At 44.4% G+C, this 26,891-nt stretch overlaps 1 protein-coding gene across 3 annotated transcripts in view; it reads right to left on the reverse strand.

Moving 5' to 3' along the window:
• TFDP1 (transcription factor Dp-1) overlaps window positions 1-26,891 on the reverse strand; it is a 270,147-nt gene that overhangs the window by 91,651 nt on the left and 151,605 nt on the right. For all 3 annotated transcript variants that reach the window (XM_033948712.1, XM_033948710.1, XM_033948711.1), the window contains exon 3: window positions 21,102-21,168. In XM_033948712.1, coding sequence (XP_033804603.1) covers window positions 21,102-21,168 — 67 coding nt within the window. The remainder of the gene's footprint in view (window positions 1-21,101; window positions 21,169-26,891) is intronic.

The raw sequence follows: 26,891 nt of genomic DNA on the forward strand, positions 1-26,891 counted from the left end.
GAAACCCTGAAGCAGAATGAAAATGTGGTCCATGTTGGGACCTTGAAGCAGATAAGTCAATCTTTCATTACAATATTTTGCATTTTGAAAAAGACACTCACCATATTAAGAATTCTCAAGATTCAAGAAATGGAGATATATGCAATGATTGAGTGGTAAGGCTACATTTGGGGTTCGTCCCATTTGGTCTCCAGGTCTCTGAGCATATATACTTTTCATATTTGCAATATTCACATATTACAATATACTGTATTTCCCCATGTATAGGCCTTCTCCATGTGTAGGCCGCAGAAAATGCTGATTTAGGTTTTAAAATGCTGAGCGTTTTTAAAACCTAAAACAGCTTTATACAATGAGGCGGCCTATACATTTCTCCCCCCTTCCCAATAAATACCTTCGCTGGCTGCCTCCTGCCTTATCGTGGCCAGCGGTGCAGGGCAGGAGCATACTTTTCAGCATCCAGCCGGCGCCGTGTTACTTCCTCAATGCCTTCGTCAATTTTTGCGGGGATGGGGAGGGGGGGGAGTTTCTGCTTGGTCAGGGGAAAAGAGTTCTCACAGGGATGGGGGGAAAGAAGAGTTTCCACAGGGATGGGGGGAATCATTTTTCTCCTTCCCCACGGGAACTCTAATTTCCCCGTCCCTGTCCCATTCCTGCAAGTTCTGCCTTAACTGAACAAGCCTCAAACACTAATGATTTTAAAGTGTTTGAGGCTGATGATGACAGAGCTTGCAGGAATAGGGCAGGGAAAGTGAAAAATATTTTCTGCGGGAACGGGGAAAAATTATTCCCATGGGGCTGCGGGGGGAAAATGATTTCCTGTGGGGACGGGGAAGTAAAGAGCTCCCATGGGGACAGGGAAGAAAAAAGTTCCTGTGGGGATGGGGAAGAAAAGAGTTCCCGCGGAGACGGGGAAGATTTTTCTGCGGGGATGGGGGAAAAAAGATTTCACGCAGGTATGGGGGAAATCATTTTTTCCCTTCCCTGCAGGAACTCCAATTTCCCCGTCCTCTCAAGTTTTGTCACTGTTCCTGTCCCTGCAAGTTCTGCCTTAAGCGCACAAGCCTCAAACACTAATGAATTTAAAGTGTTTGAGGCTTGTGCAGATGAGGACAGAGCTTGCAGGAATGGGACAGGGACAGAAAAAGAACTTGTGAGAATGGGAAAAAAAGAGTTCCCGCAGAGACTGGGAACTCATTTTTCTCTTGTCCCGTCCAGTTTTGTCTGCCCCATTCCTGCAAGTTCTGCCTTAACTGTACAAGCATCAAATACTAATGATTTTAAAGTGTTTGAGACTTGTGCATATGAAGACAGAGCTTGCAGGAATGAAAAAGAACTTGTGGAGATGGTGGAAAAGTTCCTGCATGGACAGGGAAAAATAGATTTCCTGCAGGGGCAGGAAAAAATGTTCCCACGGGGACGGGGAAAAAGAGTTTCCGCAGGGAACTGCTTCCCAGTAGAGATGATGGAGATGAGGACTGTATCTGAACTTGGGATGAAGGAGTGGCCTAGTGGACAGAGCTACAGCCTCAGCACTCTGAGGTAGTGACGACTGATTCAAGGAAAAAAAATGTTGATTCGATTCAGCCTATTGAATCAATTTTTCGATTTGATTCATTTTTCCTGTCCAATCAGGAGTTTTTTTTCCAAAATGTCCTGGTGGGTAGTCTTTTCACCCACCCCACCCCCATTTGCCCTCTCCAACCTCAAACTGGTGCTGTGGTATAAACAAAAAAGTCTTTTTCTCTCTCTGGTAGGTCCTAGCTCATGCTCGCTAACACCAGCTCTGGCAGGATACACATTTTAAATCTGACATATTGTAATCACAAAACAGAAAATAAAATTATTTTTTCTACCTTTTGCTCTCTGAACGAATTATTCAAATCATGTTGGTCCTAGGCTCTGGTTTCTGTTTGTCTTCTATTAACTCGCTCACCAGGATCTCCTGCCCATTTGACGTTTCTTCTTTCCCTGTGCTCATCATCCATCTTCCACTGCCGTATCTAACATTTCTGTTTCTTTCCCACTGTCTACCATCTCTCCTTTTCTGACTTGTGCCCTGGATCAAACCTCTCTATTCCTCTCCATGCAGCATCACCTCCCCTCCATTATCAAGTGTAACATTTCTTTCTCACCAGTTAACCAACAATATCTTCCCTGAATATTCTATCTTTAATATTTTGTAGTTCAATTCCCTTTTTTTCTTGTCTGTAAAGTTTGTTAATAGTCCTGTTTGATTTTAAGTTTATGTTAAGTATTGTATTACTCCTTAATACTGTAATTTTATTGTTTATTATTTATGTTCATCGCTTTGAAGTGTGATTAAGCGATTAATCAAAAATACTAATAAACTTGAAACTTGACATAAAACATCATAAGAATCTGTCAAAATTATACTGCCACAAATTCAAACTATCTTTTAAACATAAAAAACACCCCCATACTTTATGGAGGACAAAGTTAATTAACAACAGACATTTCAGCATCAGACAACTATGGTTTAATAACAGGGTGAGTGTCAGATCTTATTTTGTACTTATCTAACATTTATCACTACAACTTACAAATTCTTCACTTCCATACCCAATAAAGGGCTTCTCATTTTGCAACAGTAGAAGCCCATTCCAATCTTGGCTTTAAATCAGGACAGAAATAACCAGCCATACAAGCCTGGATTATTAAAAACAGCACTATAAGTTAGACAGAAATAGGCACCCCACTGCCACCTAACTTAATTTCTTTTAATCGGCGCAGTAATTGACCATGCTGTCGAAAACCAATTAAAAGGTTGTTAAAAAAATAGGCGCTGGAATTATGTGTAAGCATGGTGCCTAGCCATACATAAGGTCAAAGTTGGCGGACATAACCTTAGGTGCCGATATGCACGATTCTCTGTCAAGCTTAGGCGTCAGTAATGTAGGTCTTTAAAACCCTGGCCTACATTACTGGTGCCTCAGTATTTTGGTTGCCATATTTCTTTTAATGGCGCCTATGCATGATTGTCACATGGTCAGTGCCATTTTTTAAGGCACCGGCCGACCTAGACGCCATTTACAGAACCCAGGCCTAAGAGTACATACTGCAACAATTAAAACGGAAAAATTAGTTTTATTTTAATACTCACTGTAAATGAATTAGTGGAACTCATTCAAAATAAAATTTAAAATGAGTAATTACATGAGAGAAAAATTTGTGAGGACTGGGTAGAGAGACAAAGGAAAACAGATGGGGAACCAGGCTATGGTGAAAGATTAATCAAGGTAGCAATTACTTCAGGTACAGTTCTCTGGGGACTGCCAGCAGGCTGCTGCTATAAACATGAAAGGGAAGGACTGGTTTACTAAGAAAATTTACCTCGAGTCATAAACTGGCTTTAAAGAACCAATTCTCAGAAGGGGAATCTGTCATGTTGTTTCTCTAAGATCCATAGAGGTACTCAGAACCTTGAAAAAGGTGGTTAAAACCCAACTGGGGACAAGCCCCTGTAAATGTTTCAATGCTCTATCATCGCATCATCTTTGTTGGTAGAAAGAATTCTTTAAAAGACTTGTGAAGCAAAATTAACTGTGATAACAAAATTCTGTGATTAATAGTGTTTTTAACACTTCTAATATTTGAAAAAACTTAAACTTAACTTGCGCAGGTGGATAGGAAGCAGTCTTACTCCAGCGGGCTCCAGCTATTGATCACGGAATTTTGTTTCACAAGTCTTTTAAAGAATTCTTTCTACCAACAAAGATGATGCGATGATAGAGCATTGAAACACTTACAGGGGCTTGTCCCCGGTTTGTGCTTTCACCACCTTTTTCAAGGTTCTGAGCACCTCTATGGTTGAAAGTTCTTTTTCACACATGAAGTTCTCCTTGTTTTGTTAGTTGTTTGGTTCTACCTTTTGGGGGACGGCGTTATATATATATTTTGACCCAGTAGTTTTTTGATTGGGTTTCTCTAAGATCAACAGAAAATCCTGACCAAAACCCATAAACACAAGACAAGCTCTTTCTCCTCTTTAGGGCTCACCATACAGTAGAGTGTTTCTGCCAGAGTTACAATACTTTACATTAAGGGACAGGTTACCTCCACAACACAGAGCACTGCAAATGAACAGCAAGAGCTCTAAAAAGATATACAAGATTAAACAATTTCCTCTCAATTGAGAGAATTTAAACTGATCTTAGATCACAAATTTTAAAGGAATAATACAGATTTACTCATCAATGCAGAAAAATAATCTCCAGATTGTATCATGATCTCTCTCATTGTGTTCTTTTCCCAACCCAAAGCAATGATGAAAGTATGCAGGACCATCCTTTCATTCTAAAAATAAATATATGAAAAAAAACCCCACACAAAAAACCCCACCCCCAAACCAAAAGACCTCTCAAGAAAACCCTGTGTTTATAGTACCATCTAGTGGCCAGTAACATACTACAGCATTAGCTAATTCTTTCTAGGTTAATTGCTCTATCAATGGAGACCCAAACAGAAGTATAAAATAAATTTTATTTGGGTCCAATATAAACTAAATCCTTGAATCTCTGAGAATGACTGTGTGACTGTTTTTCCTTTCAATGCCAGACCATGCTAAGGAGAAAGCTTGTGCACTTTGCATTTTAATTTCTTTGAAACATAGCAGACACTAACAAAAAAAATTATTGTCTAATTTTTTTGACAGCTAACCTCAATTCTTTGGTTATAGTGTCACCTTCTGTTAGTGGGTTGTGACTGCAGATGAGCTATTTTTGTCTTCAAGAGTCAAGAAAGCGAAGTTAATCACCTCTAGCAGGTATTCTACGAAGACAGCAGGACATACAGTAATGTTCCCACATACGGATAAAGTCATCCACAGAGTCAAAGTATGGATGCTGCCCAGTGTCCTATTTAGTCTACAAGCTTTTGGGAAGGCCCTACCATACATGCATGTCTTCCTGCCTGCCAAACTCCTGTGGGTCCTTCATTTGGATAAAGGCAGAAAGAATTCAACTCCTAAGAGAGGTGGGAGGGTAGGAGAGAACATATGCCCTTCCTCCTCAGAGAAAACCTACTATAGGTAAATTCACTTTCTTGAAGGACAAGCAGAACAATATGTATTGACATGTGGGAATCCTCAGCTATCAGGTTCACCAAAAACAGCAAACCAATAGGAACTTGTAATGAATGGTGTGACAGGCAGGACCCTGACAAGTCCACAGACTGATGCTAGCCCTAATTGTGCTAAACCAGTGCCTATTCCTAGGGAAAGAAATAGAACTGTAAAGGCTGGCAAGCAGACAGTAGGCACACCAGAAAGGCAGAAAACAGGAAATAAGGCAGCAGCAGTTCAAAGTTCCACTAAGTGGTACCTTGGATTACGAAAATAATCCGTTCCAGGGGCATGCTCGTAATCCAAAATGCTCGTTTATCAAAGCGAGTTTCCCCCATAGGAAATAATGGAAACTCGCTTTGATAGGTTCCCCCCCCCCCCGAGGCCAGCAGCGCTGCTCCCCCCCCCACGAGAACCGGCATTGCTCCCCCCAAAGGCCCCCCCTGCAATCCTCACCCCCCCCCGCCGCCATCGGGCACCCTCCCGCCGCGACCTGAGGTCCCCCCAATCCACCCGAACCCTCTTCTTACTTGGCTGTAGCCTCCGCAGCGGCACCGGCACCAGCATGTCCTGTGCGTGGTGCCGGTGCCTGAAGATCTGCTTCCTGTGCTGGGCCTTGAGAGTTCACGTTCGACGTGAGAGTTCACATTCGACGTGAACTCTCAGGCCTTGAGCATGCGCACATGCTCAAGGCCCAGCACAGGAAGCAGATCTTCAGGCACTGGCACCACGCACAGGACATGCTGGTGCCGGTGAGGCTGCGGAGGCTACAGCAAAGTAAGAAGAGGGCTCGAGTGGGTTGGGGGAACCTCAGGTCGCGGCGGGGGGTGCCCGATGGCGGTGTGGGGGGGGTGCCGGATCGTGGGGGGGAGGGTGCCGGTTCGCAGTGGGGGGCGCTCGCAAATCGAAGCGCGCTCGGTTTCCGAGGCGCCGATTTTGCAAATGTTTTGCTCGTCTTGCAAAACACTCGCAAACCGGTGCACTCGTAAACCGAGGTACCACTGTATTTCCCTATTATTCCTTATATAAATCTGCAGAGGGAAAAACTCACTTTAATCCTACAGCATTGCAGGCTGACAAACAAAGGGTTAAAGGGAGGGGAAGAGCCAGCAGAGCTGACATGCACCACGCAATGTAAGAGCCCAGGAAGAATAAAGCCTCTACAGCTGAGAGCTGGGGGGAGGGGCAGCAAGCCAGAGCTGGGAAGTAGAAAATGACACGGGGAAAAAATCTGTCCCCATCACTGTCCCGTCCCCGGACCACCGTCCCCTTCACTGCCCCATCCCCGTTGTCCCCTTCACCGCTCCGTCCCCGCCATCCCCTTCACTGCCCCACCCCCGCAGCATCTACCCTTCCCTCTCGCCTCCTCACTTCTCTTCAGCGGCACGAGAATCTCCCTCCCTCCCCCTAACCTTCACGGTGCGTTAGTAAAGAAACTTACTGAAGCCGGCAAAGCCTGCCTGCCTGCAGTCGCGTGTGTGTGGGCGGAAGCTTCTTCTCTGATGCCTTGGTCTAAACAATAGTGCTTAGTAAAAGTATGTACTGAAGACCAGGTGGCAGCTTTACATATATCCTGAATTAGTATGGATTTAAGTTTACTATGGAGGACGCTGTAGCTCGTAATTTATGTGCTGCAACAGTGCCAGATTACTGAATATGAGCTTGAGAGTAACAGAAATTGATGCAATGTGCAATCCAGGAGGATATAGTTCTTTTGGTTACTAGCTGACCTTGGGTGGCTAAATTGAAGGAAACAAACAATTGGTTGGATTTCCGGAACTCAGATGTCACCTTAAGGTAGAAAAGTAATGCTCTTCTGCAATCTAATTAATGAAGATGTGCTTCTGCTGGAGAGGAGTGTGGGGGAGCAAAGAATGACGGTAAAGTTATAGTTTGATTCAGGTGAAAATCCGTAACCACCTTGGGAAGAAACTTAGGATGAGTTCTGAGCTGTACTCTGTTAGGAAAAAACTGGAGATAAGGGTAGTATATAACAAGAGATTGAAGTTCACTAACTCTTCTAAATGACATACATGCTGTGAGAAAAACTGTTTTCCTTGTTAGGAACGGGAGAGAAGTAGATCCCAATGGTTCGAAAGGAGTCTTCATTAATTGATCCAAGACAATATTGAGATCCCATGCTGGTGAAGGATCACATAGTGGAGGCCTAAGATTAGTAAGGCCTTTCATGAAATGAGAAACCAGAGGCTAGTGAGAAATTGGCTTACTGCCACAAGAGTTTGATAAGCTGAGATTGCTGTTAATGAAATCTAACTGAGTTTGATTTGAGACCTGAATGACAAGTGGAGGAGATATGTTAAGATATAGTCCAGAGGGCAACTAAAAGGATCTTGCTGTTGAGTCCGTGTCCATATGGAGAAACGCTTCCACTTAAGACTGGTAAGATTTCCTGGAAGAAGGATGGCGTGCCACAAGAAGGACTGTTTTCACTGATTGCAAGAGTGGAAGTTGAGTTAGGAGCGAGGTTTCAATTTCCAAGCCATCAAACTGAGACTGTGTAGATTGGGATGTAGCAGTTGGCCATTCTGTTGGGACAGAAGAGACGGATGGACTCCCAGCAAGATTGGAGGAGCATCTAAAAGATCTAACAAGAGAGGATAATAGATCTGTCTAGGCCATCAAGGCACTATGAGAATGACAAGCGCTTTGTCCCCGAGAACCTTCTGAAGCACTTTGGAAATTTGCGGGAACGGTGGGAAGGCACAGAGTAGATTGTGGTTCCAATGAATGGAGAAAGCATCTTTAACTATGGCTCGTGAAGCCAGACAGAACAAAAGTGACTGCATTTGCATTGTCCTGAAAAGCAAAAAGATCCACTTGAGGGAATCCCCATTGTTGGAATATCTGTTGCAGAATAACTGGAGAATCCAGTTTCCTGCTGAGAGAATCTGCTAGGAGATTTTGTGCCCTTGAATATATATCACTTGTAGGTGTACATGAAGACAGAGCATAACTCCATAAGTGGTAAGCCTCTCTGCATAGTTGGAGGGATCCCTAACCTCCCTGGTGGTTTATATAAAACATTGTTACTTGATTATCCGTCTGTATCAAGATCCGCTTGTTGCAGAATAACTGGAGAATCCACAGTTTCCTGCTGAGAGAATCTGCTAGGAGATTTTGTGCCCTTGAATATATATCACTTGTAGGTGTACATGAAGACAGAGCATAACTCCATAAGTGGTAAGCCTCTCTGCATAGTTGGAGGGATCCCGAACCTCCCTGGTGGTTTATATAAAACATTGTTACTTGATTATCCGTCTGTATCAAGATCCGCTTGTTGCAAAGCCAAGGAGGAAAGCTTGAAGAGCATAGTAAACTGCACGGAATTTGCCTTTTCTTTTTGAGAAGAGGAGTGAGGCTACTTGCTGTTTCTTCTTGTGGAGGGGGGGGGGGGGTGATATTGCTAATCTGCTAATACAGTTACAGTGTTCTCCCCAGAAATTTTTTCCAGCCGGGTGGCATGAAAAAGTAGCCAGGTGGGGCGGGGCGGGGAAATTTGGTAGTGGGGAAAATTAAATGTATATTATTTTTATTAGTTAATTATTATTATTTTCCAATGCTCGATATGACTTCCTTTTTTAAGGTTTGACACTTGTGCCAGAATATTTTTACTAAATTTAAGAAGTATCCAATTCTAGAAGTGAATAATTAGATATTCACCCTCTTTGAAATAGTATAGAGGTTTAAAAGAGGTAAATGCATTAATGAAGTCATTAGGTTCAATCTAACCATTTATTTCTGCATGAATTTAAACAACTAAAAAAAAAAGATAAATATAGCTCATCCAGTCATACAAGAAATGGATGTACAACACCTCTAATAATGTTTTGATCACTAGGTTCCTTCCTGAGGTCTCACTGAGGATATGAAATAGATGCTATCCCCACTTCCAGACCTCTTCCACATAATTTATGGAGAGGTGTTACTGAGCCTTGAAGGGCACCTGTGTGATTGATCTTTATCTGCTTCTTTTTTATTTTGCTATAGTGCAAAGTAAGAGCTAGAGCAAAACAGTATAGGTAAAGATGCAGGTAATAATTAGCAATGTATTAAAAATATTTTATTTTTATTTGCTTATAATGTCATTTGAAAGCTACTTGATGATAATACAACTTTAATTTAATTATTTATAATGTGTGTCTGTGTGTTGGGGGGGACAACACCTACGTCAACAATAAAGTTAGAATAGAGTCATTAAATCCAGTGGTGTACCTAGTATATATGACAGCCAGTGCTAATCATTTTTTTAACAATCCCCTCCTCTATATAAAAAAATATATTTTTTAGTAATAATCCATGAGTCACACAAGGGTGCATCTAGGAAAAGGCAGCATCTTAAACACTGCAGTGAGCACTAGAACACCAACACACGCATTGTAAAACTAAACAAACCAGATCCTACACAGTCAATTGATCCTGTAGCCGATGCTAACAGAAAGCCATGTCCTTTTCATACACACAGAACACAGATACACCCTCGCCCAATATGGAATATTCACAAACTAAAAATAGAAATATGTAGTCAAAAGTTAAACTGAACCAAGAAACCAGACTCTGCATACAATGCAACACCACAGAAACAGTGACACATGTCCCCTAATACTGTGCAAAATATAAAGACAGTAGATGTAAATTTGAAAAAAACTTCTACATAAGTCACCACTTTACAAATTAACAAATAGAAATAAAATAATGAGAAATATGAAAATACCATTTTATTGGACTAATCCATTTTTCAATTAGCTTTCAGAGGCCAAATCTTTCTTCAAGACAGTACAGTATACAGCTGTTATGGTATCCTGTCCTGACCTGAGGAAAGGGGTTTATTCCCTCCCAAAATTGCCTTATTTCCATTTCCTATTGATACATTTTAATCAATACAGTTACAATACTACTTGATTCTATGTAAAGCAACAAAAAAATTTTTTCTACCTTTTGTCATTTCTGCTTTTCTTCACTCTCTTCTTTCTATTCAGCATTTGTCCTCGCTCCCTTCCATGCAACATCTGTCCTCTCTCTTTGCCCCTTCCACCCAGCCTCTACCCTCTCTCTACCCCTTCCATCTACTGTCCACCCTATCTCTGTCCCTTGCATCCACTGTCCACCCTTTCTGCCTTTTCCATCCAGTGTCTGCCCTCTCTCTATTCCATATGGTGTCTTCCTTCTTTCTATGTCCCTTCAATAAACTCTATATCCTGTGCCCTTTCTCTCTTTGTACATGATTTATTTCAGCTTCAACCCCTCTCCATTTTTTGTCTCCACCCCTATGCTCTGGCATTTCTCTCTTCTCCTTTCCTTCCTTCCTTTCTTCCCACTTCACCCCATGGTCTGACATCTCTATCTCCTTCCCTTCTCTCACCCCCCTCTCCAGTATAGAAACATAGAAAAAAGCCCATTCCAAGTATCCCCCCCCCCTGAATTTACTCCCACGTGAGTATCCCATTTTATCTTAAAATCCGTCACGCTGCTAGCCTTTATCACCTGGGGTGGGAGTCTGTTCCAATGATCCACCACTCTTTCGGTGAAGAAGTATCTGTCTCCTGTCTTTCCCCTTTGGTCTAGGCCTCTCTCTTTCTCTCCGTCTTTCTTCTGTGAGGAGATCATGTTGATCTTGAACACTGGATAATTCTTCCACATTCTCCATATCACTGTACTGTAGTCTGGTCCAGCAGACTGCTTTGGCACTATTACATGGGTAATAGTAAATTCATTATGCATCAGCTTTCTACACAGAATGCCACAAGTCTCTATTTCTTGTGCTGTGCTTACATCTGCCAGCGTCAGAAACTTGTGAGACAGATCCCTTGGCAATACTACACTTCGGAGCCCTTTGACCATCTGGTTCTGTATGGTTGCAGGCTTTAAAGCTCTGTTTACTGGAGGAGACTGTCCAGCATACATAGTTGCATCACTCTTAAGGATCTGATCAGAGATTACATTAGACAAGGTGGTATTTTTAGGCATGGAAAAACAGGATGTGTTCTCCTCAATCTGCTCAGATGCCTTCAAATGCCCTTTAATATTTGTCTGATCTCGGGCTAAATTTGCCTCCTGAGCTGATCTTCAAAGGAGAGCGGAGTGAGAGCCATATAGGCAGTGAGATCCGTTTTGGGCCGCATGTTGTGCAGGGCTGTGGACTAAGGCAAGTTGTAAGCTTCCTTCCATCGCTGACCTAACTTCCATAAGTCAGCAACGGAAGGAAGCTTACAACTCGCTGCTCTTGCTTGCTTTGGGCCTTCCTCGTTGCCGGGTCCTGCCTACTTTCGGAAACAGAAAGTAGGCAGGATCCGGCAGCGAAGAAAGCCCGAAGCAAGCAAGAGCAAGTTGTAAGCTGATCTGTCTCCTATAGCGAACCCATGCTCCGGGGCGTGTGCATGCCGACTTCCCTTCTCTTCCTCCCTCAGGACGTGACTTCTGGTTTCATAGAGAAGCGGCATGCACATGTTAGAGCCCTGGAGCATGGGTTCAAGTCGCTTGCTGGCATTAAACACTAAAAAAAAAAAGTCAGGCTCCTGCGATTCAGGCTGTGCCGAGTCAGCCCGCTAAATCTCCAAGCCGGTAAGAAGGGTTTTTTAAAAAAATGTTGAGCAGAAGGCGGCAGCAGCAGCAGGATTGCGATCGAGATTACAGCCGGGCGCTCATCTAAATTAGCTGGGCGGAGCGCCCGGCTGAAAGGCCCTGGGGAGAACACTGCAGTTAGTAACTATCACTTTTTAATCTGTGAGGAAAAGAGAGGAGAGCTGAGACTGCACAGGAGTGGTCGAAGTAAAAGCTGACAGGACGAAGGGAGGGGCTCTACGAGTAGGGTCCCCGCACATGCCCAGTAAGCTTCAAAGCTTACCATAAGCTAGGGGAGAGCACTGGTTATCAGGCTCAGTCAGAGGACTTCACCTTCAAGTGTGCCTGCATATTCCCTGCTTGTCTCTGGAGAAACTACCTTTGGAAAAACGGAAGGTACTATGCACAGAGAAATACCTGACTCCATAAAATGGAGAAAGGGTTCCCTACATGAGAGGGCCTGTAACTCCGAGATCCTTCTCAGCAAGGTTCTGGCAACCAAAAACATTGTCTTAAGGTAAAATCCAACAGAGATGCTTCTGCCAGAGGTTCATATGGAGCAGGGGACAAGCTCTTCAGGACAACATTGAGGTCCCAAGATGGGAACAGTCTGCGCAACGAGGGTCGCAATCTGAGAGCCTCCCTCAAAAACAGAGTAGCATCTGGGTGAGATGCCAGAAACTGCAAGCATCTCTTAACCCAAAAGCTTGAGATAACGGATACCTGCACTTTGAGAGATGAAACCACAATGTCCTTTACAAGACCAGCTTGCAGGAATGAAAGGATCATTGGGATGGGAGCCCTCACAGGGCACACCATAACTGAAAGGTCTTCCAGGTCATAGCATAAGCCGCAACTGTCGCAGGCTTCTTTGCTCTAAGTAGAGTTATGACCACAACCTCTGAGTAACCCTTCCAAATCAGGGCTCTAGAGCCATGCTATATTCTCTATGGGAATTGGACCTTAATTGAGGAGCCCCAGATGAACTGATAGTTTCAGACCCCTGCCTCTTTTCAGATCCACCAGATCCACATACTAAGGCTTGCGGGGGCCAGTCCAGAGCCACCAGAATCATCAGCCCCTGATAGTTTACTATTCTGCAGATAATCTGACCCATCATGGCCCAAGGTAGGAAAACATAGAGAAGCTTGCTCTGTGGACCAGGGCTGAACTAGGGTGTCTAGCCCTGCACTTCCCTGTTCGGTTATTCAATTATAGAAGTGAACTACTTTCTCATTCTTGGCTGTGGCCATTAGATCCATGTCTGATTTGTCACAATTCTGAACAATAAAGGAAAACACCCTCTGGGACGGAAACCACTCCCCCGGATCCAGAGTCTGCCTGGATTTTCTCTGGGCAGCTGAGAGAGCTTGCAAGTGAAGTTCAGCCCCCTGGAATAACATCTATGTCTCTAGGAAAAGGGGAGTGCTTCTGGTGCCTCCTTGTCTGATCACATAAGGCACTGCAGTGTCATTGTCTGAAAACACCCTAAATGCCTTCTTTGTCAGTAAAGACTGTAACTTCAGCAAGGCCAAGCAAAGACTCTCAGCTTCAATTTATGGACCACTTGCCCTCCAATGAGGTCCACTTGGCCTGTAGGGCGCAACAACAGCAGAGAGCCCCCCCCAAACCGCTTAGAGCAGGGGTCTCCAAAATCCCTCCTTGAGGGCCGAATCCAGTCGGGTTTTCAGGATTTCTACAATGAATATGCATTGAAATCAGTGCATGCACATAGATCTCATGCATATCATTGGGGAAATCCTGAAAACCCAACTGGATTCGGCCCTCAAGGAGGGACTTTGGAGGCCCCTGGCTTAGAGGCTGGCATCGGTCATGAATGTCACCCATGCATTGATTCTGAGAGGCATACCCCTCGACAAGGCCTCCCCCTGGATCCATTGATATAAGCTGTGCTTTGTCTCCACAGTCCAGGAGAGCTGTGTCTGCAGGGAGCAGTGCTTCAGAGACCATCTGGCTAGAAGAGAGTACTGGAGTGGGCACATATGAGCCCTTGCCCAGGGAACCACTTCTATTGAGGCTGCCATCAAACCTAGCACCTGTAGATAATGCCACACTGTGGGGCTTGGAAGAGCCAAGATCTCCATGATTTGCTTCCTGAGCTCCTGTTTGTGTGACTCAGGAAGAAAACCAAGATCGGGTGACATGTCGAATTATGCGCCCAGATATTCCAAGCACTCAGAAGGCGGCGAGTCTTCTGGAAGTTGATTATCCAACTGAGACTCTGCAGGAGGCAGATAAACCACCTGATAAACCACATGCTCACTGTTGTCTAGAGAGGGAGCCCTGATCAGCCAATTCTCTAGGTAAGGATGCAACTGGACACCTATCCTATGCAGGAGGGCCAATACAACCAACATCACCTTGGTAAAGATATGGGGAGCCGTGACCAGTCTGAAAGGGAGTGCCACAAACTGGAAGTGCGACTGCAGAACATGGACCTTTAGATATTTCCTGTGATCTGGAAAGATGGGGGATGTGAACATATGCCTCCATCAAATTCAAAGAGGTGAGGAATTCTCCTAGAGCCACCGCCCTATAACAGAGCGGGCCATCTCCATGCGAAAGTGGGGAACCTTTAGGGCCTTGTTTCTTGACTTCAAATCTAGAATGGGCTTCCAATCCTCGGTGCCTTGCTTGGGTACTATGATGTATAAAGAATATCTGCCTGAGCCCAGTTCTTCGGGAACTGGTTCTATGGCACGAATGTCCAAGATTCTTTGCACTGTCATCTGGACTCCTTTTCTGGCTGTCCGACTGGGGAGTTGAAGAACAGATCTGGAGGAAGCTGAGAAAACTCAATCTTCTGCCCCTCCCGAATAATGTTCAGAACCCAACAGTTGGATGAAATCTATTCCCATTCCTTTCAGTCGACTGCTGTAAAGAGGAGGGACGGCTGCTGTCCTGGTCTCATTGTTGCTTCTTAGAAACTGAGCCACCGTGAGAACCTTTGGGTTGCTGGAGCCTGTAACTGCCAAATCTGTGTTTGGACCCCTGAAAGAGCTTCTGAGAAGAGTAACTGGAAGAAAATTGGAGGGATCTCCTAGAGGCATGACTATTGCCTTTGCCACTACCAGCAGAACAACAGCTTATGCTGTTGGGGAAGAATTTGGGGTGGTGATCCAGCACACAAGCCATGAGGTTGTCTAGTCCTTTGCCAAAAAGTATCTGCCCTTCGAAGAGTAATCTGCTGAGAGTGGCCTTGGAGGTTGAACCGCCTGCCCATTGTCCGATTCCAGAGCATTCAGCAGGCAGAAATGGAGTAAGCCGTAACCTTACTCAGGATCTTGATGCCATAAAGACAATCAGCCACATAATCCACTCACTCCTTAAAATATGTGGGGGTAGGCGTCCTCAAGCTCCAAGGAGCTAGTCCACAATCTGGTATGACAGGCTGTGCCACGAAGGACACAGCTGCAGCAGATTTGATACTCAAAGCTAACGCTTAAAACTGTCTTTTAAGGCCCACATCCACCTTATGGTCCTGTGCATCCTTTAGCATCACTCCACCCTCAGTACCGTATTTCCCCCCCAAAATAAGACACTGTCTTATATTAATTTTGGGTCTAAAAAAGTGTTTCTTTAGCCTCCGTATCCTGAGAAGAGTGAGAGCGCTCTTTTATCAGCAACACTTCTCTGTATTGGTTCAGTCAATTATCTTGCCAAGGTTGGATTATTGCAACTCAATGTACCAGGATCTCTCAAAGGTCAGTCTGCAGAGACTTCAATTGATACAGAGTATCGCTGCCAAGCTCATTTTTGGTAAGAGTAAATTCGATCACATAACCCCATTGCTCAAGGAATTACATTAGCTTCCGGTGTATCTTAGAATTCCATTTAAATGCGTTTGTATTGCATTTAAAATTCTCTTTGGTATTTTATTACTTTGGTTCTTTTACATTGGAATGTACACAGATGTCATCTCGCTAGGAGTTCAAATAAATTAAACATTTCCTTCCCTTAGGGGAAAAAATAGAACTTCAGCCACTCTTTCATTTTCAAACTAACTGAGCTCTAGAATGAGTTACTGCTTTCACTTAGAAGTTTAGGCCCCTTCATTTTATTTTGGAAAGCTCTGAAAACTTTCCTGTTTACTAAACACTTTGGAAACTAAGCCAATCTAGATTACATTCTTCTTCTATATTTATGTACTATGGAAAAATTATGTCCTACCTGTTAATTTTCTTTCCTTTAGAAGCAGCAGATGAATCCATAGACTAGTGGGATAGCACATCTATTAGCAGGTGTAGATAGAGAACTGACTCGCAGATGTATATCTTGGATGTCTTCCCTCCAGGCCAGTTAGTATCGCTCTTGCCCATGCATCAGGAATAATGCAGTCGCACACTAACAAACTTCTTTCCCATAAGCAAAAAGAACATCCTGATCCACTACAGAAAACAACCTGTGAGAGAAAAAGAACCCCCCCCCTCCGAAAACCCGATTGGGTGGGGTTCTGTATTTATCTGCTATATCTAAAGGAAAGTAAATTAACAGGTAAGACGTAATTTTACCTTCCTTAGCGTTGGCAGCAGATGAATCCAGAGACTAGTGGGATGTAGCAAAGCAAATCTGGAACTGGGTGGGAACAAATAAGTGGAAGAAATAGCTTCATGGACCCACCAAGCCTACCGAGGCCTTGGAAGCCGCACAACCCTACCTACTACCTGAAAAGAGCAGAAAGAGATGATCCATCCTCTGAAACCCTAAGCAACCTGAAGATAGCCCCTGAGTACTCTACGCCCCTCAAGCAAAAGCCAGGAAACCTCGACTCCCAATCCTCTTCCGTGAACGACAGGAGGAAGAGGGACTGATTGACATGAAAGGCCAAAGAACTTTAGGATGAAAAGAAGGAAATTAACTCCAAACTCTCGTCTGGAGAAGAAAATAACCTAATGACCTGACAGCAAGCTGGCCCTCACCACATAGAGGACGACAGCTGCCCCCCTTAACTAACCAGCAGAAGGAGCCAATACCCTGTTGTTGAGCACACCATGACGTCTGAGGACGATCTGGCTGTGAGGAAGAAGGCTTGGCAGGGCGACTGGACTGCCTCTGCACAAACCTGGACCTGGCACTGTAAGACGTGTTATAAGATGCCCTATACATCGACTTCTCTGGGCTATACCTCCTGGTATCCCAAAACTGCGGCCTAGAGGATGGTGACCAAGATGAACTCCTTGTCCTATCCTCTGGTAACCTCTTGAGACTTAAGAGTCTCCAAAAACCTTTACTAACCTATCCAGAACCTCCCCAAACAAAAAATGGTCCTTAAATGGAAGCCACACTAAACGCAATTTGGAGGCAGTGTCTGCTGCCCAATGCCAAAGCCTCAAGTGTGGTCTAGACACCACAGACAGGGACATCTGTTTTGTTGAGGCCCGAACTACATCATATAAGGCATCCGCTAGATACACCAGCCCTGACTCCAAGTCCGAGGGGGAGGGGGAGGAGAGCTGTCCCGGACTCTACCAGATCATCCGTAATCTGCTGGACCCATTGAAGACAAGCCCTTGCCACATAGGAACTGCACACGGCTACCTGCAGTTAGGGTTGCCACATCAAAGGAAGCTTTCAAGGTCGACTCAAGTTTCCTGTCCTGAGTATCCTTAAGTTCCACTCCCCCCCTCTACCGGTAGAGTGGTTCTCCTAGACATGGCTGCTACCAACGCGCCCACCTTTGGAAGCTTAAACCTATCCAGCTCTTCCTGAGCTACAGGAATAACTGTTTCATAGCTCTTTCCATCTTGAGACCTGTCTCCGGTGCAGCCCATTGCTCCGAGATTAACTCCTGCATGGCTTCATGCACCGGAAAGGCTCTAAGAGGCTTCCTTGTGCCAGCCATCATGGGATTGGTTACCACAGTCCCCTCTGAATCAGGTTGAGAAATATGCAGGCATTCCAACTCCTTGGAGATAAACGCTGCAAGATCTTCCTTATGGAACAGACGCAAGGCTGAGGGAACATCCACTTCCACCCCCACAACCTCTTCCACTTCCATATCCTTCCCATTGGAATCCCCCCAGGACCAAACAGAGTAAACGAGAGACCAGTGCTAGACCTAAACAGATCTGCATCCGGCACCCCCCTGTGCCACTTATCCCCTTGCTAACCCTCCCCCACACCTAACTGCAGCCGGGTCAGGGAAACATGGGCCAATCCACCACCTGAGCTCACCCCTTCTCCCTCCGGGTTTGCCTTTTACAGCAAGAAAGCCTTATTCAGCAAAAGGACAAACTCCGGAGAGAAAGACAACGTGCCTGCCAGCATACTCCCCAAATCCGCCTTCTCCCTGCGCCTTCAACTCACTATCCGCCCCCGCCGACGTACGTACCTCCACCGCCGCCGAGACCCGCTCTTGCATGTGTGCTGCTTTCATATCCTCTATCCCGTCTTTCGCTCGGGGAGCCAGCATGCACTCGAGCCAAGAAAGCCACCGTCGCGTCCTCTGAGCTAGCAGCGGAACACACTCCAGACGGTGTGCGGTGCTTACCGTGTTTAACCGCTTCTGCCACCATGACCCCACACACAAACAGCTGTACTCACGTCCTTCTGGATTCAAAAAGCAGACACGTTTACAATCCCTGTGCCGGTGAAACCAGGTTCAGCCCTTTTTAAAAAAAAAAACTTATGGGAAAGAAGCTCCGAACCAACAAAATCTTCAAGCTCTACAGGTGGAAAGGGTGGGGAAGGGACCTGGGGACGTCCAGGTATTGCCCCCAAAGTTGGCACCATTCAGCCAACACCCCGCAGATCAACTGAAGCCGAAGCAACAGGAGAAATTCGTCTTTCAATCCCAGGAAACAGGAGCCAGCAGCTGAAGCCGGAACCCAAAGGAATAGCAGCCATCCAACCTGATGGAGATAGAGCATACTAACTGGCCAGGAGGGAAGACATCCAATATATATACCTGCGAGTCAGTTCTCTATCTCCACCTGCTGGTAGATGTGTGCTATCCCACTAGTCTCTGGATCCATCTGCTGCCAGTGCTAAGGAAACTTACATTATTGTAAACCGAGTCGAGCACCTTTTTGATTGAAGACCCAGTCTATAACATTAAGTTTTAGTTTAGTTTTAGTTTAAAAAATGCACTACACTGAAGCTCCCGGGATCTAAAACCGGACAGCCCAGCCAATTGGACCCAAAGAGAAACTACAATAAAGTGCTTATCCAAACTAGCCTGAAGAAAGGTGAGAATTAGCAAGACTCAAGCTGAATAAGGTTCCACCTTGTCCTGGACATAACACTATTGGACGGTCTTCTACACTGTAGTGGAAGCAGATACCGGAGAAGACTTAAGAGGTCAGAAGAGGATCAACCACCAGGGCAGAATATTCTTTATGCTCTAAGGCTGCTTGCTCGAGAGCCATGCCATAAGCGCAAAGTGACCTGGATTCTTCATGGACACTAGACTCTGCATGAGGTGGTCTTGATAAACACCCAACCAAAGGCCGAGACCCTTGCACAGCCCCATCAAATCTGCGTACTAGGGTCTGCAAGGCCAATCTAGAGCCACCAGAGTGACACCATCCTCCAAATGACTCGGCTGATCGTCAGTCAAGGAGGAAAACACACAGGAGAATCGCTGGAGGCCACGGGTGCACCAGAGCATTGAGCCCCTCATTTTTAGGCTTAGATCTTCAACTGAAGAAGTGATTTGCTTAGTCGAAATGGGGGTCTCCCCCAGTACCTCACCATTGCTTGGAACTCGTCTGAGGACGGAATCCACTCACCTGGATCCAGAGTCTGATGAAGAAGTCTGCTTGAACGTGGTCTACTCCCACCTCATGCGCTGCCATCAGTGCTAGCACATGACGCTCCATCCGATGAAACAATTAGAGCTTGCCCTAGATCGGTAGAATTGAATGTTGCTACTCCTTGGGTTTTGGCTAGGTACTAGGGACCTGGATTGGTCACCGTGAGAACAGACTACTGGGCCTGATGAACCATTGGTCTGACCCAGTAAGGCTATTCTTATGTTCTTATGAGCCAGAAGAGCGCTCTTGGCTTATCCCTGGTGAGTGCTGGAGGCTACTGTTGTTGCATTATTGGAGAAGACCCGGACTGGTTGGCCCTCCAGAGTCTTCTGCAATCTCATCAGAGCCAGTCGAATAGCTCTGAGTTCTAACCGGTTGATTGACCACTATCACTGAGAGGATGTCCAACACCCCTCAACAGGACAATAATTGCAATGAGCTCCCAAGCCCCGAAGGCTGGCATCTGACATCACCACGATCCAGGAGGCAATGTGTAGTGGAACGCCTCTGCAGAGCGATTGCGGGAGAAGCCACCAGGCCATGCTTTCTCTGGCTTCTAAAGTCCTAGGTAGACGGATCTGCAAGGTATCCCGAGACAGCAAAGCACGTAGCAGAGGACGCATGCACGCCCTCACCCAAGAAATCACATCCAGCATGGCAACCATTGAACCCAGAACCTGAAGAAATACCATGCCGAAGAAGCTGGTCGCTGCAGACGGGAAGAAACCTGACCAAATAGTCTCTGTCTGCAGGTTACTGGTAGAGCGAGACGCAGCCCACTGCTGTGTCAAAAATAATTCCTAGGTATCTGAGCGAATGCATGGTGTCAGATGGTTGTTTGGTTTGTTTGTTTTTTATTATATTGAAGTGGACAATCCAGCCCAGGTCTTCCGGCACCTGGAGCACCCGTTGTAACTTATGGCATCCCTCGGCCAACTAGGGAGCTCTGATCAGTCAGCCGTCCATATAAGGGTGCTCCTGGAGACCCATCTGTCGCGGGTAAGCCACCACCACTACCATCACCTGAAGGTCCAGGGCACTGTAGCCAATCCAAGGGCAGGGTCAAAAACTGGCAATGCTGTCCAAGAACATGAAACTGCAAAAAAGTTGTAGTAGGCCAGAAAAAATAGGAATGTGCAAGAATGTCTCTGTGCAATATAGAGTTGAGAAACACTTCTGAATCGACCCCTGCCATGACCATTCGGAATCAGGGAATCTTGAGAGACGCATTCACATACTGAAGATCCAGAATAGGCCTCCACTCTTCTGAGCCATTCTTTGGCACAATAAAGATATGGAGCATCTGCCTGAGCCAAAACCAAACTGTAGTTAACAAGTTTTATTAGACAATTTATTTACCTATCACCCCACCCCATTTCAATAAGCTATACTAATATATGCAGACAACCTAAAACCTAGATGAATCTGTACTATTTAAATCCAGTATAACTACATTGTTTTTTTACTAACTTGATAGAGGATAACACTCTTGTCACAGATACCTTTTTAATGGACTAACTTAGTGTATCACCTATAACTTGGTTGCTGACCATTATTTCTACATGATAAACATTAAAATCTTATCACACAAAGCTATTGTAAACAAATTAAAACCAAGTAACAAGATTAATAAAAGGGCTTCAGTAGAAAGCATTTTTTTTTACCTTTTCCAGGACTAAGATTTTGGTCAATAAAAACCTTGAGTTCTCCATTGGCTTCAATTAGTCCAGCCTATGAAAGAAAACACACAATTAAATTCCAGGTTATGTTCCATAACTTGAAGCAATTTCTACAAGGCAAGACATTGGAATTTGTAATGCGACAGCTTTAGAACAATTCTGTATATACTCGCATGTAGGTTGCAACTTTTTTAAAAACTATTTTTAAGGTGAAAGCCAGGGGGGCAGCCTATAAACAAGTCACCACATGGACAATATAATTAAAGAGGTAAGGCAAGGGTGTACCTTTAGATCTAATCTAATCTAATCCTTAGGTTTGTATACCGCATCATCTCCACGTTCGTAGAGCTCGACGTGGTATACAGTAGGAGAAATAGGAAGGAACTACAACAGAGGGTTAGAGGTAGAAGTGTGAAGAAAATTTAGAGGACTTGGGATGCCAAGATATAAGAGTTTCCTTGATTCCTAAGTTGGAGGGAGACTTACATTTTTTGAGAAAAGCCAGGTTTTCAGATGTTTGCGGAAAACTTGGAGAGAGCTCAAGTTCCGAAGAGGTAAGGTTGTTCCAGAGCTCAGTGATTTTGAAGTGGAGGGAGGTCCCTAGCTTTCCTGTGTGGGAAATGCCTTTTAGCGAGGGGAAGGATAGTTTTAATTTGTGGGAGGATCTGGTGGTATTAGGGTTTGAGGAATTCCAAGAAAGAGGGATAAAGGGAGGGAGGATACCATATAGGATTTTGAAAGTTAAACAGGCGCATTTATAGTGGACCCTGGCGATTATTGGAAGCCAGTGGAGCTTGGCCCGGAGTGGGGAGACATGGTCAAATTTACTTTTAGCAAAGATGAGCTTGGCCGCGGCATTCTGAATCCGTTGGAGTCTGTGGAGGTTTTTCTTAGTTAGGCTTAAGTAGATAGAGTTGCAATAGTCCAATCTGGAGAGGATGATGGATTGGACAAGGAGGGTAAAATGTTTTTGATGGAAGCAGGATCTAACTTTCCTCAGCATGTGAAGGCTGAAAAAGCATTTTTTTACCAAGGATTGGAGGTGGTTATTGAAGGACAATGTGGAATCAATGATGATGCCCAAGACCTTGCTCGAGAACTCAAGCTGCAGAGAGGAGCCAGAGGGTAGTGGGATGGAGGTGGGTAGGTGATCTAGTTTTGGACCGAGCCAAAGAAGTCTTGTTTTGGACTCATTCAATTTCATTTGCACAGTGTGGGCCCAGGATTGTAGGTTCATTATACAAGAGGATATGTTCTTAGACAGGTCGGTGAGGTTCGAATCGGTTTCGAGGAGGACGAGGATGTCGTCTGCATAAGTGTAAATTGTTTCAAGGGGGGATAGGTGGAGGAGTTTTGGGGAGGACATATAGATGTTGAAAAGGATAGGGGATAGTGGAGAGCCTTGTGGGACTTCACAATTCGGTTTCCAGGGAGAGGATGAGGTGCCATTCATGTTAACAATGTAAGAACGAGAGCGGAGGAATTTAGAGAACCAACCTAGGACTGTGGAGTTGATACCTATCTCAGAGAGTTGGTAAACAAGAATATCATGGTGAACAACGTCAAAAGCAGCGGAAAGGTCAAATTGTAGGATGAGTATATAAAGTAATTGCAGAGCACTACTAATAAAGGAAAATATAATTAGAAAATGAAATGAAGTGAACATTTGCTACAGGTTTAGAAGCTCCCAGAGAAATACAGAAGATATTACCTTTCTGAAATATTTTGCTGTTAAAATCAACAAAATACTAGGCAACCAGTGATGGTCATCTAGAACAGTGGTTCTCAACTCAATCCTAAGAGACCACCTGGCCATTCAGATTTTAAGGATACCCATAATAAATATGTACAAAGAATATGCATACACTAGACACCTAAAATATACAGATTATCTCATGCATATTTATTGTAGATATCCTGAAAACCCAACTAGCAAAGTGTCCAAGTTCCAGGCTGAGGACCACTGATTTATCACACCTTCCTGAAGTACTAAATTTCATTTTATTTATTTTAAACTCCTTTTATTGAAAGTAAACAACTCATACAAACATAGCAAAATCAATACAATTCCAAAATATTTCTCATTCCATGGGGGACTGTGCTCTGAGGACCCCCATATTACACACATTCTCTTTCCCCTCCAGATTCTCGGCCCCCACCTACACCCTCCCTCCCTCAACACAAATTATTTATCAAAGAAGAATGTCCCCAGGAAGGTGTGATCACAATTGCAATCTATTCAAGACCTAACTATGGCTTCTCAGAGCCAAGATATTCAAATATGGAGTCCAAACTTTTATGAAATCTTTACTTCTTCTGCAAGAATAGTAAGCTGCTCTTGCTGCCCACCCCATCAGCTCATGCAACTTATTTCTCCAGTACCAAAAGTGGGGTGAAACATCAGACAAACAGCGATTTAATATACATTTCTTCCCAGTAATGTAACATTTACTAAGGAACAATTTATTTGGGGAGGTATGCATTGACAAAGAGGAAAAATGGGAAAATAGCATAGGAAGCTCAGACACATTAATCGGTGTTTTCAATACCCTCTATAGAAAGGAAGCTATGTCTCTCCAAAAGCTCTGAATTGGTTCGCAGGCCCACAAACCATGAAAATATGAGTTCATGTAAGCATGGCATTTCTTATATTGTTGAGTGTCAACACTCCCCATGTGATAAACTTAACACTTGGAGGCATATGCCCATAACAGCGTACAGTAGTGACATTCTCTTAGCTGAGCATTATGTACCAAGCCAGGGATCCTTTTAATAGGTGTTTTCAAAGTGTCCCCTGTTCAAGTCTCTCTGACAAAATCAAAATAGTTGAGTACTTAGTTGAGTACTTGTTAAGTGGTTGTAAGTTAAGCAAGCTCCTATGAAAGTAGGACATTGATATTTTGATCTCTGGCTCTGCCTCTATGAAGTCACAGAACTTTCTGCTGAACTCCCGTGACAGAGAGCTAGCTGGAAGAGACTTCACATAAAGTCCCACCTGTTAGTAAGCCATAGTGCACCCCAAGGGATGAAACCCTCCTCTACAGCAAATCTTCACAGGGGAGGAGATTCCCCTCCTCCTGCAAAATGTGAACTGAAATACTCTCCTAGCCCTCCATTTACTAAAGATAGAGGGTGCCATTCCTGGTGAAAAAGATAAATTTCCAACCACAGGCAACAACAAACCAGTATGTGGGTCTTGATCCCAAATGAGGAGTACCTGCTTCCACACTACCCAAAGTGGTCAAAATAACACTGTTTCTACTTTGTCGTGATAGCTCGGTTACATGGGCATGTAAAGAGTATATTAAGTGGGTAGGATAAAAGTAATCTCTTTCTAGTGTAATATCAGTTTAAGGCAGTACTCAGCACCCAATCCCTGATATGGCGTAAAAGACAAGCTTGATTATAGTAATGGGTGTCTGGCATATCCAAACCTCCCTGAGCCCCTGACCCCTAAGGTAAATGCCAGCACAATTTGAATTTTATCCCTCCCCAATAAAACTGTGAAATCATAGAGTTTAAGGTTCTGATATCTTTTTTCAGCAAATAGAGGGGAAGAGTTTAGAGAACATAGAGCCATTTGGGGGAACAGAACCATACAAGAGTGATGTAGGTGCCCTAGCAAGGACAGCGGTAGTCCCTGACATTTTGTTAGAAGCAAAGATATTGGTCTGTACGATTCAGGTAATTTTGGATCCCTTCCTGGTTTTGGAGGCACAATGATTTGGGCCAAATTGAGGTGTCTAGGCAAGAAACCCTTCACTACCCCCAGTTGAAGACCTCTGCCAACAGTGGAGCAATTTCTTCCACAAGTAATTTATAAAATTCTCCCCTAAGGCTGTCAGGTCCTAGTGCCTTCTCCACAGGACTACACCGAATGGTCCAATCCACTTCATCTGTAGATATAGGTTGCTCCAATGCTGCAGAGTCTTTGGTGAACATCTTTGTAAGTCTGTAAGTCTAAGCTATCTAGATACACGGCCCCATCCAAGGCCTCAGCTCCAGGTGAAGTGTATAAAGCTATGAAAAATTGACTCAGGATTGCACAGATTTCCTTGTTCTTATGATGCAAGAGTCCCGAATCGTGCTAATGCCCTCCTGTCCCACATATGGTTTCACCAATCGAGCTATCAACCGACTGCTTTTATTTGCAAATCGGTATAACTGAAATATGTAGTGGGCTGCTGTTTTCTGTGCTCCTGGTGTAATAGTTCATTCAATGCCTGTTGGGTCTCCAATAACTGTGTTTTAAGATTCAAGATCACCCAGTAGCCATACTGCTTTCTCAGTGAAGCCACCCTTTGTTCAATCTGTAAAATGCCCCCGTGTCTCACCTTTTTTTGATGATCTCCCCTCTTAATACTGCCTTTGTGGTCTCCCCAAAAAAGAATAGGATCTTTGTGATGTTCCCTATTAGTGTATTGGTAGTCCTTCTACTTTTGTATCAAATATTTCTGAAATTGTGCATCTCTATACAGGTAACAGTGAAATCGCCATTAGTGTCTCCCCATCACCAGTGAAACCTCACCCATGCATGGTCTGAGATTTCTATAAGTCCAATTTCTGCCTCCATTGCCTCTCTAAGCAACTGAAATGAAATCAGTAAGACATCGATACGAAAGGGTACCAAGAACTCGAGAAAGATGGGAGTAATCTCGCTCAAAAGGATGCAAGACTCTCCACACATCCACCATTCCCAAGGAAGATGTAAGCAGAGAGGTCTTTGTGAATAACTTGCTAGATTCCCTCCCTAATGACATAGAGTGGTCTAAATTAGGATTGGGAACATTAAAATCCCTGCCCATTATCACTGGGGTATCCCCAAACTCCAGTAACTGATTGCGCAGGTTTCTAGAGAACTTAATGCTTGGATTATTGGCTGCATAGATGTTGAACAGAATTAAAAGCTTGTTGTTAAGAGTGACAGAAGCAGAGGTATTCCTCAGAACTGGGGTCCCTCAGAACTTTATAAGTCACTAATTGCGTCCCCTTCCAAATCAGAATAGCTACTCCAGCCGGGGCTTCAAAATGCCAGCCCACCCATCAAGTGCAGAGCTTAGCATGTTCTGCTGAGGTTAATCGAGTTTACTGCAAAAAAGTTATAGTCGTCTGGGTACGGTTTAAGATTTGCAGGATCTTATAGTGTTTGGTGGGGGAGTATTATTTTGGAGTGTTTACCCTCCACATTCCAAGATGTCAATTTAAACTTCATAGATATCAAGGTACAAGAAGGCCCTTAGTAAAACGTGCCACCTATAGAATCATCTAAGGAGCGTTCCACCCCCAGGCCCTTCGTATCACCATATATCATGTCTTCACTCCTACCTGCTCTCCTAATAAATCCTCCCACCCTCCAAAAAAATATCCCTCTCTTCCCCCTCCCCATATTTGAGTGCCACTTCATGGAAACTGCATGAGACCTCATCAGTATTGCCCATATTTCTTTCAGGTAATGAGAGCGCCCTAAATGGCTATCGATCAATATAGACTAGATATAACTATTGAGTGTCATAGTTAGTTCTCCTAGTGTTGCCCTCTTCCTCCACATTCCAGCTATTTCATTCAGACTCCTATCTCCCCCTCCCTCCCCCCCGACACACACTTCTACCACACTAGGGTATTAATTATGAATAAGACAAAGGAACACAATGCTAGCCCCAAAACCCCAAAGTCAGATCATAAACACAGTTCAGTGCACATGGAGGCAGCGCAATGATGGAACTCAAGCAGCCATAATGCTCAGTGCAGGGTGGTAGTGAGCTTCAACATAGCACG

The sequence above is a fragment of the Geotrypetes seraphini genome, chromosome 6, assembly GCF_902459505.1.
Source record: "Geotrypetes seraphini chromosome 6, aGeoSer1.1, whole genome shotgun sequence".
Classification (NCBI taxonomy): Eukaryota; Metazoa; Chordata; class Amphibia; order Gymnophiona; family Dermophiidae; genus Geotrypetes; species Geotrypetes seraphini.